This window comes from Lontra canadensis, unplaced genomic scaffold, assembly GCF_010015895.1.
Source record: "Lontra canadensis isolate GAN:19392208 unplaced genomic scaffold, GSC_riverotter_1.0 scaffold197, whole genome shotgun sequence".
Taxonomy (NCBI): Eukaryota; Metazoa; Chordata; class Mammalia; order Carnivora; family Mustelidae; genus Lontra; species Lontra canadensis.
The window spans coordinates 441,081-460,888 of NW_022631191.1; the positions used below are offsets into that span (position 1 = coordinate 441,081).

A 19,808-nucleotide genomic window follows, 5' to 3' on the forward strand; every position below is an offset into this window, starting at 1 on the left:
TTTTTACCAGAATTGTAGTGTATTTTATTTTATTATTTATTTTATTGAAGTACAACTGACATAAAAATTTATATTAGTTTAAAATACACAACATAATGATTTGATATTTGAATATATTGTAAAATGATCACCACAGTAAGTGTAGTGAACATCTATCACCATACATAGTTATAGAATTTTTTTCTTGTGAACTTTTAAGATCTAATCTCTTAGCAACTTTGAAATATACAATATAGTATTATTAACTATAGTCACCATGATGTACATGACATCTCAAGAATTACTTATAACAGGAAGTTTATATATTTGACTGCCTTCACCCATTTTGCTCAACACATTTCCTACCTCTGGCAACCCATGGCAACAATTAATTAATCATTAATCTGTTCTTTGTATATAGGAGTCTGTTTTTTTAATTCTACATATTATGATATTTTTCTTTCTGTTTCTGACTTATTTCCCTTAACATGAGAAGTATAAAGAGGAAAATAATATCCTGAGACTCTGTTCATGCTATGGAAAATAGCAAGACTCCATTCTTTTTTATGGCTGAATACTGTTCCTCACTGTGTGTGTAAACATGAATATAACACATTTCCCTTTTTCCTTTAAGTATAGTGTTTTTTTATTTTTTAACATTCAGTGTTTTATTAGTTTTAGGTGTATGAGATAGTGATTCAACAATTCCAAATAATTCCCAGTGCTCGATATGAGAAGTGCACATCTTAACCCCCATTCCATTTTTAACCCATTCCCCCTCACCTCCCTTTTGTGACACTTTTTTCTCTATAATGATGCGTCCGTTTCTTCATTTGTCTGCCTCTCCTCTGTAATTTTGTCCCTTTGCTTATTGATTTTGTTTCTTAAATTCCAAATATGAGGGAAATTATCTAGTATTTGTCTTTCTCTGTCTTCACTTACATTATACTCTCCACCTCTATCCATATAATTTCCATTCTTTTTTATGGCTGAATAATATCCCATTGTGTGTATATACACCACATCTTCTTTATCTGCTCATTATTTGATAGACACTTGGGCTGCTTCCATAATTGGACTATTGTAAATAGTGCTGCTATAAACATAGGGGTGGATGTATCTTTTTGAATTAGTGTTTTTGCATTCCTTGGATAAATCCCAGTAGTGCAATTGCTGGATCAGAGGCTAGTTCTATTTTTAACTTTTTGAGGAACCTCCGTACTATTTTCTGTAGTCGCTGTACCAGTCTGCAGTCCCACCAACATTGCAAGAGGGTTCCCTTTCTCTGCATCCTTGCCAACATGTGTTGATTCTTGTGTTGTAGATTTTAGCCATTCCAACAAGCGTGAAGTTGTAGCTTAGTGTAGATTTGATTACATTTCTCTGATTATAAGTGATGTTGAATATCTTTTCATGTGTCTGCTGGCCATCCTGATGTCTTTGGAGAAATGGCTGTTCATTTCTTCTACCCTAATTGGGTTGTTTGTTTTTTGAGTGTTGAGTTTTACAAGTTCTTTATATTTGGGTACTAATCCTTTATCGAATGTGTCATTTGCAAATGTCTGATCCCATTCAGTAGGTTGTCTTTCAGTTTTGTTGATTATTTCCTTCACTATAGAGAAAACTTTTTATTTTAGTATAGTTCCAGTAGTTTATTTTTGCTTTTGTTTCCCTTGCCTCAGGAGACATATCTAAAAAGAAGTTGCTAGGGCCGAGGTCAGAAAAGTTATTGCCTTCTAGGCTTTTTATGATTTCAGGTCTCCCATTTAGGTCTTTCATCCATTTTGAATTTATTCTTGTGCATGGTGTAAGAAAATGGTCCAGTTTTGCATGTTGTTGTCCAATTTTGCCAACATTTGTTGAAGATATATTTTTTTTCCTACTGGATGTTCTTTCCTGCTTTGTCAGAGATTAATTGACCATATAGTTGTGAGTTTATTTCTGAAATTCTGTTCTGTTCTATTGATCTGTATGTCTGTTTTTGTGCCAGTACTGTTTTGGTCACTACAGCTTTCTAATATAATGTGAAGCCCAGAGTTGTGATGCCACCAGCTTTGCTTTTCTTTTTCAAGATTGCTTTGCCTATTCAGGGTTTTTTGTGATTTCATACTAATTTTAGGACCATTTGTTCTAGTTCTTTGAAAAAAAATGTTAGTATTTTGACAGAGATTGCATTTAATCTATAGATTGCTTTTTGTAGTATAGACATTTTGACAGTATTTGTTCTAATCTATCAGTGTGGAATGTCTTTCCATTTCTTTGTGTCATCTTTAATTTCTTTCATCACTGTTTTATAGTTTTCAGACATACAGATGGCTATCGGACACATGAAAAAATGTTCATCATCACTAGCCATCAGGAAGATTCAAATTAAAACCACATTGAGATACCACCTTATACCACTTTCTATCTTCTTCAGTGTGGCTGCTTCTGTATCTTTAGTTGTGTGGTTGTTCTTCCAGTCTTCAGGTCAATTGCTGGTTTATTTTTGATGATTTGATAGTTATTTGGTTGTATTCATGGGACAGGCGAGCATAGAGTCCTCCTATTCCGCCACCATCTTCCAATGAACCTTTACCACATTTTTTAAAATCTCATTTTCATTTTTTGTTCTTTCTTATACCCTCTTCGTCTGTCTATGTCCTTTTGAGTTCAGTACATAAACAGGTATATTTTGAGTGAAAATTGTTTTTTAGAAGATTTATTTGAACACATTAATAATATACCCAAAACAAACAAGATAAAATTGATCAAGAGCATCCTCTGAGAAAAGGTTCCACAAAGATTCATCAATGCCCTTGTTTTTCTTTTATTCCCACTAATGTCAGGTGATTGCCAATTAAATACATATTATTTCAGTTTTTTGTAACTTTGAATAACATCTTCATTGAGATATAAATCACATACCATTAAATTAACCAGTTGAAAGTGTACAATGTGCTTTTTGTATATTCTCAGACATTATGTTTCTTATTTATTTCCTTAAACTGATTATGTATTATTTCATAATTGGAATTTTTCTAGAATTTTACTGTCAGAATGGAATTATTCTAGATATCATAGAATTTCAAATGTTAATTCTAATTTGGGTTAAATACTGGGCTTTGAGAATCATGGAATAATGTTTTCTCTGAGTAATTGAATATGACTTGCTTTTGTTTTTTTTTTATAACTAGTTTGAATCCTGATGTGGCAGCTGTGAAAGAAAACATCAATACCCCTGATAACCCATGTGGAAATGGTAAACAAGATCGGATCAAACAAAGAAGAGCTTCCTGTCCTCGACCAGAAAAGGGGACTAAATTCCAACTTACTGTCCTTCAGGTCAGTGTGTAAATATTACTTGGTTAAGTGTGTGTGTAGAGGTCTGTGTTAACAGGTTGGGACCATGTTGCTTAAGACATAAGTAAAGGGCATTGCAGAATGCTAACATCTCTTTCATTAAAATTTTTTCTGATTACAATATTCTGTACTAGGAAATATCAGCCAAATATTAGGAAGAAAATAAAAATCACTTTTTACCACCTCTCAGAGATAGTTCCTATTAATGTTTTAGTTTTCATCTTTCTTTCCTGTATGTATGTGTAGTATTTTACATTATTAAGGTTGTAATAGTACTAGTAATAGTAGCATATTTTTTGTATTCTTTTGCGGTAGAAACCCCAAATGTTATGCATTTGTTTTATCATTTAATCCTTCAGTACGCCTGTATGATAGATGTTAGTATACTCTTCTTTACAAATGAAGATGCTGAAGATTTGAGAGGTAAAGTAATTTGCCTGTGGTCATTGAATTAGCAAGTGATTGTTGGACCTGAATCCATTTCAGACTTTAAAGCTGGTATTCTAACCAATGTGATAAACATTTTGGATGGATGCTTAAACATATATATATATATACATATATATAAAATTTCGTATTCTTCTTTTGCTGAACACACACACATATACACATGTATATTAGTTGTATTAAGTTTTTAATTTTAATTCCAGTAGAGTTAACATAGAGTGTTATATTAGTTTTAGGTGTACAATATAGTTACTTAACTGTTGTGTACATTACTTAGTGTTCATCGTGATAAAGGTAATCTAATCCCTATCATCTATCTCACCCATCCCCCATATACCTCCCCTGTGATAAACAGGGGAGGTTTTTTGATTACTGACTCAAGTTCTTTGCTGGTTATCTATTTCTTGGTTGTCTCTCTCCCTTTTTCTTTTTTTTTCAATTTTTCATTTGTTCTTAAATACCGCATATGAGTAAAATGTTATATTATTTGTCCTTGTTTCACTGACTTACTGAACTTAGCATTACACTATCGAGTGCCATCCATTTTGCTACAAATGACAAGATTTCATTCTTTTTTATGGCTGAATGATATTCCATTGTGTGTGTATCTATCTATCTATCTATATATATACACACCCCACATCTTCTTTATCCATTCTTCAGTTGATGGGCACTTGAGTTGCTTCCATATCTTGCTTATTGAGTGCTGCTATTAACATAGGAGTATATATATCCCTTGGAATTACTGTTTATATATTTTTATGTTAATAGCCAGTAGTATGATTCCTGGACCATGGGGTAGTTCTATTTTGAACTTTTGAGGAACTCCCATAGTGTTTTCCATAGCGGCTATACCAGTTTGGATTCCAGGCAATAATGCATGAGGGTTCCTTTTTTGCCACATCCTTGTCAATAACTATTTTTTTCTTGTGTTGTTGATTTTAGCTTATCCAACAAGCATGAGGTGATAGCTCATTGTAGTTTTGATTTTCAGGTCTGTGATAACGAGCATCTTTTCATGTGTCTGTTGGCCATCTGAATGTCTTCTTTGGAGAAGTGTCTGTTTGTATCTTCTGGCAACTTTGTAATTGGATTATTTTTTTTTGTTGTGTTGAGTTTTACAAATTCTTTGTATATTTTATATGCTAGCCCTTTATCAGATATGAAATTTGCAAATATCTTCTCCCATTCCCTAGGTTGCCTTTAGTTCTTAATTGTTTCCTTTGCTGTTTAGAAGATTTTATTTTGATGTAGTCCCAGTAGATCATTTTTGCTTTCATGTCCCTTTCTTCAGGAGATATAACTAGAAAGATGTTGCTAGTGCTGATACCAGGAAGTTACTATTTGTATTCTCTTCTAGGATTTTTGGATTTTTAGGTCTTACATTTAGATATTTAATCCATTTTGAATTTATTTTTGTACATGGTGTAAGAAAGTGGTGAAATTTTATTCTTTTGCATGTTGCTCTCTAGTTTTTCCAAAGCCATTTGTTGAAGAGACTGTCCTTTTACCATTGGATATTGTTTCCTGCTTTGTTGAAGATTAATTGATCCTAGAGTTGTGGGTTTAATTCTAGATTTTCTATTATTGTTCATTGATTTATCTGTTTATTTCTATGCCAGCATCATAGTGTTTTGATTAATACAGCTTAGTCGTATAACCTGATGTCTAGAATTCTGTTGCCTCCAGCTTTGCTTTTCCTTTTCCTTTTATTTTGTAAAGATTTATTTGTTCATTTTTTAGAGAGAAAGAGAGGGCATGCATGTGAGTGGAGGGAAGGGCACAGGGAAAGGGCGAGAGAGAGGAAGAGAAGCAAATTGCCTGCTGAGCTTGGAGCCCTATGTGAGGCTCAATCTCACAACCCTGAACTCGTGACCTGAGTTGAAATCAAAAGCCTGATGCTTAACTGACTGAGCCATCCAGGCACCCCTCCTTTTCCTTTTAAACATTGATTTTTGTGTGTATGTTCATCAGGGATATTGGCTTGGAGTTCTCTTTTCTAGTGGTATCTTTATCTGGTTTTGTGTCAGAGTAATGCTGGTGTCATAGAGTAAATTGGCAAGTTTTCCGTTCTCTATTTTTTCTCATAGTATGAGAAGAATAGGTATTAACTCTTCTTTAAATGTTTGGCAGAATTTGCTTGTGAAGGCATCTGGACCTGGACTTTGTTTGTTGGGAGTTTTTGATTACTGACTCAAGTTCTTTGTTGGTTATCTGTTCAAATTTTCTATTCCCTTCTGTTTCAGTTTTGGTAGTTTATATGTTTGTAGGAATTTATCTATTTCTTGTAGGTTTCCTAATTTCTAGCATATAATTTTTCATAATATTCTCTTATGATTGTTTCTATGTGTGCTGTTGGTTGTTATTTCTCTTTGCTCATTTGTGATTTTATTTATTTGAGCCTTTTTTTCTTGATAAGTGTCAGTAGAAGTTTATCAGTTTTATTCATTTTTTTCATAGAGCTAACCCTTCCTTTCACTGGTCTTTTCTATTTGTTTTGTTTTGTTTTCTTTTCCAGTTTCTGTATCATTTATTTCTGCTCTAATCTGTGTTTTTCCTTCTGCTGGTTTAAGGTTTCGTTTGTTGGTTTTTTTTAGCTCCTTTAGATGCAAGGTCAGGTTGATTATTTGAGAGTTTTCTTGCTTTTTGAGGTACTCCTAGATTGTTGTTACAAACTTCCATGTTAGAACAGCTTTTGCTGGGTGCCTGGGTGGCTCAGTCAGTTAAGTATCTGCCTTCAGCTCAGGTCATGATCCTAGGATCCTGGGATCAAGTCCCGCATCAGGCTCCCTGCTCAGCGGGGTGTCTACTTCTCCCTCTGCCTCTGCACCTCCCTCCTTGTGCTTGTGCTCTCTCTCTCAATCATGCTCTCTCTCTCTCTCAAATGAATAAATAAAATATTTTTAAAAAACAGCTTTTGTTGCATCCCAGAGGTTTTGGACCATTGTGTTCTCATTTTCATTTGTTTCCATTTCATTTGTTTCTTTTTTATTTCTTCTTTTGTTTCCTGGTTGAGCCATTCATTGACTAGTTGCGTGTTATTTAACCTGCATATATTTGTGGTCTTTCTAGGTTTTTTTTCTTGTGGCTGACTTCTGGTTTCATAGCATTGTGGTCAGAAAAGATGCATGGTAGACTTCAATCTTCTTGAATTTATTGTGACTTGTTTTGAGAGCTAGTATGTCATCTATTCTGTAGGTTGTTCAGTGTGCACTTGAAAAGACTGTGTATTCTGCTGTGTTAGGGTGGAATGTTCTGAATGTATGTGTTAAATCCATCTGTTCCAGTGTGTCATGCAAAGCCAGTGTTTCCTTGTTCATTTTCTGTTTGGATGATATGTCCCTTGATATAAGTAGGGTGTTTAAGTCCCCTGCTATTATTGATTATTATCGATAAGTTCCTTTATGTTTGTTATTACTGTTTTACGTATTTCACTGGTCCCATGTTAGGTTCATAAATATTTGCAGTTGTTACAGCTTCTTGTTGGATTGTCACCTTTATTGTTATGTCTTTTTTAATGTCTTCTTATATTTTTGGTTTAAGTGTCTAGTTTGATGTGAGTACTGCTATTCTGGCTTTCTTTTGACATCCATTTGCATGATAGATGTTTATCCACCCTGTCACTTTCTATCTTCATAAGTCTTTAAGTATAGAATTGATCTTTTGTAGGCAGCCTATAGTTGGGCATTGTATTCTTACACATTCTGTTACCCTATGTCTTTTCACTGGAGTATTTATTCCAGTTATTACACTGAAAGTAATTATCAATTACATATCTATTAGATATGTACTTACTGCATTTTATTACTTGTTATGGTTATTTCTGAAGATTTTCTCTCTCCCTTTCTTGTGTTTTTCTCTTTCATGTATTGCTGATTTTTCAGTTTTATATTTAGATTTCTTTATCTTTGAATATTAGTGGTTTTGATATGTGATATTGGGTATATGATAAATTTGATTTAGCATTTACTGCATATTGCAGTCTATGTTAGGTTGATGGTCATTTAAGTTTGATCCGATTCTTTACTCCTCTTCTCCCCATGTTTTAGGTATAGGTTAGTTAATGTTATACTTTTTTTTGGTGAGTTCCTTAACTGATTTTTTTTGTACAGGAATACTCATTTTTACTACTTCTCTGTTTTCTGCACCTGTACTGTCACTTTTCCTCTTTTCTACTTTTAAAGACTTATTTATTCATTTTTCAAAATTATTCATTTATTTATTTACTTTGGAGAGAGAGAGCGAGCACACTTGACTAGGGGGAGGGGCAGAAGGAGAGGGAGAGAGAATCGCTAGCAGACTCCCTAGGGGCTCTATTTCACAACCCTGAGATTATGACCTAAGCCGAAATCAAGGGTGGGATGCTCAACTGACTGATCCACCCAGGTACCCCATATGCTGTCACTTTTGCTTTCTCTTTTCTGCTCAGAGTTCTTATTAATATTTCTGCAGGGCTGGTTTAGTGATCATGAACTGCTTTAGTTTTTGCTTGTGAAACTCTATCTCTTTTATACAGAATGATAGCTTTGCTGTATAGAGTATTCTTGGCTTCAGATTCTTCCATTCAGCACTTTGAATAGATCATGCCACTCCCTTTTGGCTTGCAAAGTTTCTGTTGAAAAATCTCCTGCTAGCCTTATGGTTTTACCTTTGTAAATTAAGGATTTATTTTGTCTTACTGCTTTTGAGATTTTTTTTTTCTTTGTTACTCATTTTGCAAATTTAATTACAACAGGTCTTGGTATCAGTCTGCTTTTGTTTATTCTTTTGGGGTTCTCTGTGCCTCCTGGATCTGGATTTTTGCTTCCTTCCTCCAGATGGGGATGTTTTTAACAATTATATCTTGAAATAAATGTTTTGCTCTCCCCTTTCTCTCTCTTCTTCTTTTGAGACTCCTGTTGTTTGAATGTTATTACATTTGATGGATTCACTGAGTTTCCTAAGTCTATTCTTTCGTTGCATAGTTCTTTCGTCTCTCTTTGTTCATCTTTATTCCTTTCTACTACTTTTTCTTCCAGGTCACTAATTCATTTCTCTGCTTCTTCTGTCTTGCTTTTCATTTCATTAAGTATGTTTCTCATTTCATTTGTTGTGCCCTTTAACTCTGTTATGTCTTTCCTTATCTCTGTGTTAAGGGTCTCACTCATGTCTTCTACTCTTCTCAAGTCCAGTGAATTTCCTTATCATTTTTTGCTTTCTTTATCAGGCATGTTACTTATGTCTCTGGCTGTGGCTTGTCCAGTTCTTTTATCTGGTATAAGTTTTTATCTCATTTTTTCTGGCACTCTGTGTCTGTTTTTTTTGTGTTAAGAAAGCCACCTGTGTCTTCTGCTCTTGAAAGTAGTGACTTTATGGGCGCCTGGGTGCTGCAGTCGGTTGAGCATCCAATTTCTTGGTTTCAGCTCTGGTCATAATCTCAAGGTTGTGAGGTTGAGTCCTATGTCCAGGTCTGTATCGGACTCCCTGATTTTAGGAAGAGTCCTCCACGTCAGTCCAAAATCAATATGAACATATCTGTCTCCTGTGTTCCTCCAGCTTTTTGTGACTTCCATTTTTTAAAAAAGATTTTATTTATTTATTTGACAGACAGAGATCACAAGTAGGCAGAGAGGCAGGCAGGGGGGGGCGGGAAGCAGGCTCCTGGCTGAGCAGAGAGCCCGATGCGGGGCTTGATCCCAGGACCCTGAGATCATGACCTGAGCCGAAGGCAGAGGCTTTAACCCACTCAACCACCCAGGCGCCCCTGTGACTTCCATTTTTATGTTGCCTCCCCTCGGGTCGCTGTCTCTTTAAGGGCAGCAACCCCCAGCTATCACTTGGCCTCCTGGATTGCCCAGTGCAGAGTCAGCTGACCTTCAAAGTTCAAGGTTCTAAGCCCCACTGGTTTTACAAACTCAACCCCTCTGGTTTTTAAAGCTATACATTATGAGGATTAGTTTTCCTTGAGGACCTGTTTCTCAGCAATCTTTGTATAGCTAGTCCCTCCTGCAGGCAGCCTTCTTTACCACTGACCTTCTTAACCTTTGAGGTGATGCTTCTTCCATATATTTAGTTGTGGAGTTTGTTTTGCCAGTCTTCAGATTGCTGTCCAGTTTATTGACTTGGATGTGGATGATACTTAATTGAAAACATGGGATGAGGTGAGCTCCAGGTCCTCCTATTCCACTGTCTTGCCAAACTCTTACCCTCTCTTCTGCTCATTTTGTAATTGGTTTATTTCTTATATTGAGTTAGTATATTTTCTTTATATATTTTGGATGATAACCCTTTATTGGATATGTCAGTTGTAAATATCTTCTCCAATTTAGTAGGTTGTTTTTCAGTTTTGTTGATTGTTTTCATTGCTGTAAAGAAACTTTTTATTTTGTTACAGTCCCAATAGTTCATTTCTGTTTTTATTTTCCTTGCCCCGGAAGACATATCTAGAATAATGTTGGTACAGCTAGTGTCACAGAAATTACTGCCTGTGTTCCCATCTAGGACTTTTATGGTTTTAGGCCTCTCATTTAATTCTTTCATCCATTTTGAATTTATTTTGTGTATGGCGTATGAAAGTAGTCCAGTTTCATTCTTTTGCATGTAACTCTACAGTTTTACCAATGCTATTTTTCAAAAAGACTGTCTTTTCAAGTTGCATATTCTTGGCTCTTTTGTTGAAGATTAATTGACCATATAATTGTGTGTTTATTTCTGGGCTTTCTATCCTGTTCTTTTGATCTGAGTGTCTGTTTTTGTGCCAGTACTGTACTGTTTTGATTATGATGGCTTTGTGTTAATAACTTGTGGAATTGCCTTACCTCTAGCTTTGCTTTGCTTTTTGAGAATTGTTTGGGCTAATCAGTTTTTTTGTGGTTACATACAAATTTTAGGGTATTTTGTTCTAGTTCTGTGAAAAATGTTGTTATTTTGATAAGGTTTGCATTAAATGTGTAGATTGTCTTGGGTGGTATGATCGTTTTAATAGTATTTGTTCTTTAAATCCCTGAGCATGGAATATCTTCCCATTTCTTTATGTCATCTTTATCTTTCATCAGTATTTGATGGTTTTCAGAGTATAGGTCTTTTGCCTCTTTGATAAGATTATTCCAAGTTATTTTATTATTTTTGGTACAATTGTTAATGTGATTTTCTTTCTTTCTTTCTTGTTTCTGCTGATTCATTATTAGTGTACTGAAATTCAACTGATATCTGTACATTGATTTTGTATCCTACGACCATAGTAAATTCATTTATCAGTTCTAGTAGTTTTTTCAGTGTTTTGTTTTGTTTTCTTTTTCTTTAAGTTTTCTATATATAGTATCATGTTGTCTGCAAATAATGAAAGTTTTACTTCTTCCTTACTGATTTGGATTCCTTTTATTTGTTTTTGTCATTTGATTGCTGTGGCTAGGACTTCTAGTACTGTGTTGAATAAAAGGGGTGAGAGTAGACATCCTTGAATTTTTCCTGACCTTCGGGGGAAAGGTTTCAGTTTTTCATCATTGAGCATGAGGTTATCTATGGATTTTTCACATACGACCTTTATTTTGTTGAGGGATATTCCCTATAAACCTATTTTATTGAGTGTTTTCATCATGAAAGGATGTTGTGCTTTGTCATGTGCTTTTTCTGCATCTATTGAAATGATCACATGGCTTATTCTTTCTCACGTTGATGTGTGTGTATTACATTGATTGATTCATGAATATTGAACCACCCTTGCATCCCAGGAATAAATTCTACTTGATTGTGGTGAATGATTTTTTTTAAATGTGTTGTTGGATTCAGTTTGGTAGTATTTTGTTGAGTATTTTTTACATCTATGTTTATCAGGGATATTGGTTTATACTTCTTTTTTTTTTGCAGTTTCTTAATCTGGTTTTGTATCCAATTAATGCTGGTGTCAGAATGAATTTGGAAGTTTTCCTTCCCCTTCTATCTTTTTGTAGTAGTTTGAGAAGGCATATTCTCCTTTTTTAAAAGCTTAATATATCATGTACATTTTCCTATGTCACTAATTTTTCAGTAATATAATATTTCCAATTGCTGTCTTAGATAGTCCCTTATATAGAGCTATAACAATTTAAAAATTTATTCTGTTGTCATTTAGGTTGTTTTCAGTCTCTCTGTCTGCCAGTCTGTGTCTTCTTTAACTTTTTGTCTTTCTCTCTCCTTTTTTTTTTTTAAGATTTTATTTATCCATTTGACAGAGAGAGATCGCAGGTAGGCACAGAGAGAGAGAGGAGGAAGCAGGCTCCCTGCAGAGCAGAGAGCCAGATGCGGGGCTCGATCCTGGGACCCTGGGATCGTGACCCGAGCCGAAGGCAGAGGCTTTAACCCACTGAGCCACCCAGGTGCCCCTCTCTCTCCTTTTTTTAAAAAAGATTTTATTTATTTATTTGGCAGACAGAGATCACAAGTAGGCAGAGAGGCAGGCAGAGAGAGAGAGGAGGAAGCAGGCTCCCCCCTGAGCAGAGCCCTAGGCGGGGCTCTATCCCAGGATGCTGAGATCATGACCTGAGCTGAAGGCAGAGGCTTAACCCACTGAGCCACCCAGGCGCCCCTCTCTCTCCTTTTGTCTGTCTGTCTCTGTGTGTTTCTCTGTAACAGACGCTTTTGAACATGGATCTTTATAAACATCCCTGATTCTTCTTAAAGCTTCATTCCTAGAAGTAGAATTAATGGGTGAAAAAGTGACAAAAAACAAACAAAAAAACCCCCAAACTCATTAATACAGAGAATAAAAGTGGTCGGTAGAGGGGAACTTGTTTTGTTGTGGGGAATGTACAACAAAGGGAATATAGTCAGTGACATTGTAATAACATTGTTTGATGACAGGTGGTAAGTACATTTACCATGGTGAGCACTGAGTAATGTATGGAATTGTTAAATCAGTATGTTAGACACCTGAATTCAAGATAACTGTGTATGTTAATTATACTTCAATTTAAGATAAATTAATAAAACTAATGAAAATATATGAAAATTTAAAAAAATTTTAAATACATATTGCTAGATGGACTGTCCAAAAAGTCTGGACCAGTATACATTTCCAAGAGCAGTACGTTTTCTTTTGCTTAAAGAGCCAATTTGTAGGATTAAGAGAATTTTGGAATGAATGACTGAATGATCTTTGCATTTTGGAAAAAATAGACATCTTCTGACTTTTTTGTCTTTCTTTTTAGTCTTTTTATAGAAGTTGTATTCCTTTTTCTTTTCTGTTGGATCACATTTCTAATTTATATTTTGCTAGTTTAACTCTTGTATTTGTCATAGGATGGGTACTAAGGCACTATTTCAATAGGAAAAAAACAAGCTTTTTATATTCTCAACAGTTTTAACTATTTTTCCATATATTGAACATACGCTCATCTAGTTCCTTGGTTGATTGCAAAGAGAAGATAATAAATAACTGTGACTCTTAAATTGGTGAAATGTTTGTATCCAGGTATCAATATCTGGAGACAATATGGTGGAGTGTCAACTGGAGACACACAACAACAAGATGGTCACCTTCAAATTTGATGTTGATGGTGATGCACCAGAGGATATTGCAGACTATATGGTAAGTACAGTGAAACCAAGTTATTTAACCTTTAGCATTCTGTATCTTTTTTCATTCATACTCTCCCCTCACTTATTCAGAGCAGTCTTTTTAGGGTACCATTAGTTTTTAAAATTTGCACAGAACTATACTACTTATAAAGAAAAGTAAGTCACTGTAACTTCTTTCATTTCAGTATATTTATCTCTAAAATATGAGGGGTTTTTATTAAGAGGTCAATGGTTCTTATCCCGGGCTGCATGTTAAAGTCATCTTAAGAGCTATTTACAAACAAATCCATTGCCTAGGTCCCTAATTAAATCAGAATCTTTGGATGTAAGGCCTAAGCATCACTAGTTTTAGGTACTGATATGTCATCTTACAAATAGGTGTTTAAATAATACTCATCATTTCTTTTAGTTTTCATATTTTCTTTGAATTGTTAGGCTTAAACTGGTTGTTTTGCCCTTTTTGAAATGCAGATAAATAAGGGTAGAAGGAACAGTACTTCATGCTTTTTTTAATAGCCTTTATTTTTTTTTTAAGATTTTATTTATTTATTTGACAGACAGAGATCACAAGCAGGCAGAGAGGCAGGCAGAGAGAGAGGAGGAAGCAGGCTCCCTGCTGAGCAGAGAGCCCGATGCGGGGCTTGATCCCAGGACCCTGAGATCATGACCTGAGCCGAAGGCAGCGGCTTAACCCACTGAGCCACCCAGGCGCCCCAGCCTTTATTTTTTTTTAAATTTCTTTTCAGTATTCCAGAATTCATTGTTTATGCACCACACCTAGTGCTGCATGCAGTACGTGCCCTCCATAATACCCGCCACTAGGCTCACCCAACCGCCCACCCTCCTCCCCTCCAAAACCCTCAGATTGTTTCTGCCAGTTTTCTTTGGATGTGCATTTCTGAAAAAAAAAATTAAGCATTTTTAAAGTTAATAATGTTGTTAGTTCTGCCTCTTGTTTTTGTTCTGTTTTCAGTAAATAGTTCATTGATCTAATAATTGTTACACAGGAAATAAAACTAAAATTCTTTACTAATTAAAAAAATTAACATATAATGTATTATTTGCTTCAGGGGTACAGGTCTGTGATTCATCAGTCTTACAGAATTCACAGCACTCACCGTAACCCATACCCTCCCCAATGTCCATCACTCAGCCACCCCATTCCTTCCACCCCCAACTCCAGTCTAGTTCTGCCTCTTGTTTAACATGTTTTCTGAACTCTCCAGGCCATTCCTTATAACCTTTAGAGATGTTCATTTTGTGATTTAAAAAACTTTTGGGTTTGGACATCCTAGTGGTAATCATAAACATTTCCTCAGTTATGTCCCTCAAATGATAATTTATAGAACGTGAGATGTTTTTTTAAATGCTGGCTTTTTCTCTGGTAGGTGGTACCAATCTGACAAGCATCAATGGTCTCAAAATAAGAATAAGTTAATGTTTTATGTGGCATTTTAGTGTGGTCATTTTTTTTTAAAAAGATTTATTTACTTATTTTAGAGAGCACAAGAGCGCCAGCGGAGGGAGGGGCAGAGGGAGAGCATCTCAAGCAGACTCCCTGTTGAGTGTGGAGCCTGATGCTGGGCTTAGTCTCACGATCCTGAGATCATGACCTAAGCTGAAACCCAAGTGTTGGACACTCAGCTGACTAAGGCACCCAGGTGCCCCAGTGCTGGTTGTTTTTAATTCTCTTGTGGCCTTTGTATCTAATACTCAATTTTCATTTATTTTTCTTTAAGATAGTCACCATTGATATAATATTACAATCTTGAAGAAAATAAATTTAATAGACTTACTTTTACTTTTGGACAGGTTGAAGATAACTTTGTGCTAGAAAGTGAGAAAGAAAAATTTGTAGAAGAATTGAGGGCTATTGTAGGTCAAGCCCAGGAGATCCTTCATGTCCACTCTGCTGCAGATAGAGCCATCGGAATTGACTCTATTATTGTGGAATCCAACAATAGCCAAGTAAGAGCAGTTGTTTAGCAAATAGGTCTTCTCAGATATATATCAGGAACTTCTTTATTTATTTGTTCATTTTTAATTCAGACAGGATCATCTGAACAAGCACAGATAAATTCTGCATCCACTCAAACCAGCAGTAAGTATATTTCATAAAATTTACCATGTGGCTTTTGAAGCAAGACATTTGGTAACTTTAATTTATGTATCTTCATTGAGAAAGATACTAGCCCATAAGGGAAATTCATAAATTGTTAATGTAGGTTTACCCACACTTGGAAAGGCCTTTTCAGCCCAGATGTAAGAAGTAAAGTCATTCTCCAGATTTTCTTCAAGTGTTGGTTCTTTATCCAATTAATTGATTTCTGAGTCATTGCATGGTATGTTATCAGAAAAGCAGTCACAGTTCTGATGACCTTTAATGGCTTTACCGTTTGAAGTTAATTGGTAAGTTGGTTTTTTAAACCACTGATATGATGTGGACAGTACCTTTCTTAAATAATATCACTATGTTCTAAGTTTGCCTCGTGTTTTAATATAGTCATTTTTTTTAAAGATTTTATTTATTTATTTGACAGAGAGATCACAGTAGACAGAGGCAGGCAGAGAGAGAGAGAGGAGGAAGCAGGCTCCCTGCTGAGCAGAGAGCCCGATGCGGGACTTGATCCCAGAACCCTGAGATCATGACCTGAGCCGAAGGCATCGGCTTAACCCACTGAGCCACCCAGGTGCCCCTAATATAGTCATTTATATCTTGATTTCCTTCCACTAGTGTTATACTTCTACCTGCTGTGATCACTGATAAGTTTTTGTAAATCAGTTACTAGCTAAACTTCCAGGGACTAAAAATGGGTTCTTCTGTTTTCTTTTCTGATGACTTTATCTCTCCATTCTTTTCAGCTCTGGTCATGGTTATATTTAGAGTATCTGGGAGGGGGCGAAGAGCCATAGACAAATGAGGACCTGTGAAGGAATTATAACAACATGAAGAAGCAACAGGTGGTGTGGGAGTCATGAAACCAGATACCATTACCCTGAAATTTACTTTGTGTTAGGATGCCAGGGTCCTCCTCTGTTCTTTCTTGCTAGGAGGAATTTGAACAGATTTTTGAGTGATAAAGTATGGTAAAGTTTACAAAAAGAATTACTTATTTGAATGAATTTCCAAAGTAGGAGTAAAGATGTAGGGACTTTTTATTTTTAAGTTGTCATACAGTAAAATTGATTTTGTTCTTTTGGTGTATAGTTCTGTAAGTTTTAATACCTATAGAATTGGGTAAGCATCATCATAATCAGGATGCAGAACAGGAGATAGAGGTTTTATTGGAGAAAATGCTTTCCATTTTTCCCCAAAAATGTGCCCTCTTCTAATTGCTATTGCTACAATGTTTGTTTTCATATATTTAAAAAATCCTTCCCTAATAATATCTTGTACTTAGTTCTTTAGAGTATTTGCCTGCGTTGGGAGGTCTGGTCTTATAAATTACACATATCCTAATGCTGTTGGAAATGGAGATACAAGACAAATTGGTGTTTTAACCTGGTTTCCTTAATAGGGTAAACATGTTGACAATTGCTTAGCATATTGATTTTTGCTAATTCTTTTTACAGATGAATCTGCTCCACAGTCATCCCCAGTTGGTCGGTGGCGATTCTGTATCAATCAAACAATAAGAAACCGTGAGGCTCAATCACCTCCTACTCTTCAGCAGTCCATATCTACAGTTCCTGGGCTGTCTCTGCTTCCTGGTAAGTGTTCATTGTCTGCCAGCTTTCTCCAGACTTGGAGGGGTTACAAGATATATACCATATCTTTAATTTGTGTCCATGGATATTGTATTCTTATGAGAATGTTCATAATAATTTTTGAAGGTGTTATTGTTAGGGTATAACTTAAGCCATTTTAAAAGGTAATATTTTTAAATATAGTATCTATGGGAAAAAGTAAAAGGTTTTTATTCCTTGACAGGTTGAATTCTGTATATTTTGAGTCTTATTTACAAGACTTACTCACACAGGTTCTTGTTTGTCCCTTGCTCCTCTTGTCCCCTTTGAATTTGGTTACTAATCCATGCTTTGTATTTATTAATATGTGCCTAGCTATTCTTTGTTATTGTTCTAGGTCCAAGAACCACAAGTAATAAGGAAATATCACAGGACACAGTGCCCACTCTAGAAAGTAATCCATGCCAGCGTGTACTTTTTGCCTCCAAATCAGAACTCAAGGATGTAGTTGATGGTAAGATTTCTGAATATGCCAGTGTAGAAACTAAGCAGCCAGCTATATTGTATCGAGTGGAAGATGACAGGCAGATAATGGCACGAGTTACTAGTAGTTCAAGTTATACTGCTACTTCAGTTCGTGCAGTTCCAGTTGAATGTGAGGGACTCACCAACCGAGCAGGCATATTTCTACCTGTATATCCATGTCACCAAGCTGCCAGTCAGGCTGATGTACCTATGGTCCCTCCTGGCGAGTCAACTCAGATTGCTGGTAACTCTGTTACAACTCTGGCATTTATATCTGATCAAAAGCCTCAATCCTTAGCAGTGCAGCAGCCAACTATGGATACAGAGTTTATTTCCCAAGAAGGAGAAACCACAATGAACACTGAAGCAAGTTCTCCTAAGATGGTCATTCCCACTCAGACCCCTGGCCTTGAACTGACTACCCTTCTACCCACTACTATCCTGGAATCAGATGGGGAAAGACCTCCAAAAATGGAGTTTGCAGACAACCGAATTAAAACTCTGGATGAAAAATTAAGAAACTTGCTCTATCAGGAGCATAGCATATCTAGCATCTATCCTGAGAGTCAGAAGGATACCCAAAGCATAGACTCTCCATTTTCTTCCTCTGCTGAAGATACGCTTTCATGCCCAGTGCCAGAAGTCATAGGCATCAGTCACAGTGGAATTCAAGATAGTCCTGCACAGTCCCCTAATTTTCAGCAGACAGGCTCTAAGATTCTGTCCAATGTGGCTGCAAGTCAGCCTGCTAACATATCAGTATTCAAAAGGGACCTGAATGTGATAACTTCTATACCCAGCGAATTATGTTTACATGTAAGTATTATTCTTTCTAATCAATTTCTTACCCTTATTCTTTTAAAGAAATTCCTTCTTTTCTAAAGTTATATCCTTTGAAATGAAATTGTCTATGTCTTAAGATTCTGAGGTCACAGGTTATTTAAGAAGGTCATGACTTTGGCTGCAGGTGCCCAGAATTTCTAGATGGAGACGACAGAAGTATCTTTGGTGAGAGAGCCCTCTGGTGAATTAGCTAGGAACCTGCAGGGATGTCTTTTTTTTGTATTAGTGACAACAGGACTGATTCATAGATTGTTTTAGTAGGTAGGAAGAACTGACTTTTAGATTTCCACTTAAAAGTGCCTGGTCCCAATTTCCTTTCTTAAAAATTTATGCTTCTAGTTTAATCTTGTTTGGTGGGTTTTATTTGGAAAAAAATTATTATTTTTTTAAATTTAAATTCCAGTTCACCTCTAGTATAATATTAGTGCAGGTGTACAATATAGTGATTCAGCACTTCCTGCTGTGATCCAATACCCTGCGCTTATCACAAGTGCCCTCCTTAATCCTGATCTCCTATTCAACCCATCCCTCCACCCACCTCCCCTCTCTAGTTCTTGGTTTTCCTCTTCTCCTACCCCAAGTTCATTTGTTTTGTTTCGTAAATTCCACGTGAGTGAAATCATACGGTATTTTTTTTAAGTTATGTACATAGGAACTTAATTTCCCTTTTCTATTCCTTCAAATCACAGGGGTAATGACTATTTGGTGTTTATCCAGTATTTGGTACTTAACCTTCTTAAGCTTACATGGATCTTTTTACATCCCTATAACTTTTTATTTACAAAAATAGGATTGTGCTATATGCATATTGGTCTGCAAATTTATCTTTTCATTTTATAGTATATCATAGATATATTTCTAAATCTTCACCACTGTATCTCTTTATTATCGTTATTATTATATAAGTATCATATGTGTGTATGTAAAGTAAAATCCATCCCACTTCCAAACATATAGACACAGCTGTTAATGAATCTTTGCAGACATAGTTTTAACTAACATACAGATATTTGTATAATCATACTTCTTTTTTTAAAGGATATTATTTATTTATTTGAGAGAGAAAGAGAGCACGAGCTGGGGGAGGGAGCCCAACCTGGGGCTCAATCCCCGCCCAAGATCATGACCTGAGCAGAAGTCAGATGCTTAACTGATTGAGCCACCCAGGCACCCCAGTCATACCTCTTTATTACATATTTACAAAGACATAGATATATATGTTTTTATACATATGCTTCTCTACATGCATGTGCTATTCTGCATTTTTTCAATTATGAACATTTATCCATGTTGGTACGAATAGTTCCACCTCACTTATGTTTTTTAAACAATGGCGTAGTATTCCAGTGAATAGATACAACATAAAGATTTATATTGTTGTAAACTAGTAATTTTAAATTATGTAGTTAATATATAAACAGGAAAGCAATTCAGAAGGATAGAAAATTAAA

The 19,808-nt window shown here is 35.6% G+C and overlaps 1 protein-coding gene across 3 annotated transcripts in view; it reads left to right on the plus strand.

Moving 5' to 3' along the window:
* Positions 1 to 19,808, plus strand: part of WNK3 (WNK lysine deficient protein kinase 3) — a 141,007-nt gene that overhangs the window by 93,114 nt on the left and 28,085 nt on the right. For all 3 annotated transcript variants that reach the window (XM_032847954.1, XM_032847955.1, XM_032847956.1), the window contains 6 exons: positions 3,156 to 3,303; positions 13,196 to 13,312; positions 15,115 to 15,270; positions 15,352 to 15,403; positions 16,876 to 17,013; positions 17,387 to 18,330. In XM_032847954.1, the coding sequence (XP_032703845.1) occupies positions 3,156 to 3,303; positions 13,196 to 13,312; positions 15,115 to 15,270; positions 15,352 to 15,403; positions 16,876 to 17,013; positions 17,387 to 18,330 (1,555 nt within the window). The remainder of the gene's footprint in view (positions 1 to 3,155; positions 3,304 to 13,195; positions 13,313 to 15,114; positions 15,271 to 15,351; positions 15,404 to 16,875; positions 17,014 to 17,386; positions 18,331 to 19,808) is intronic.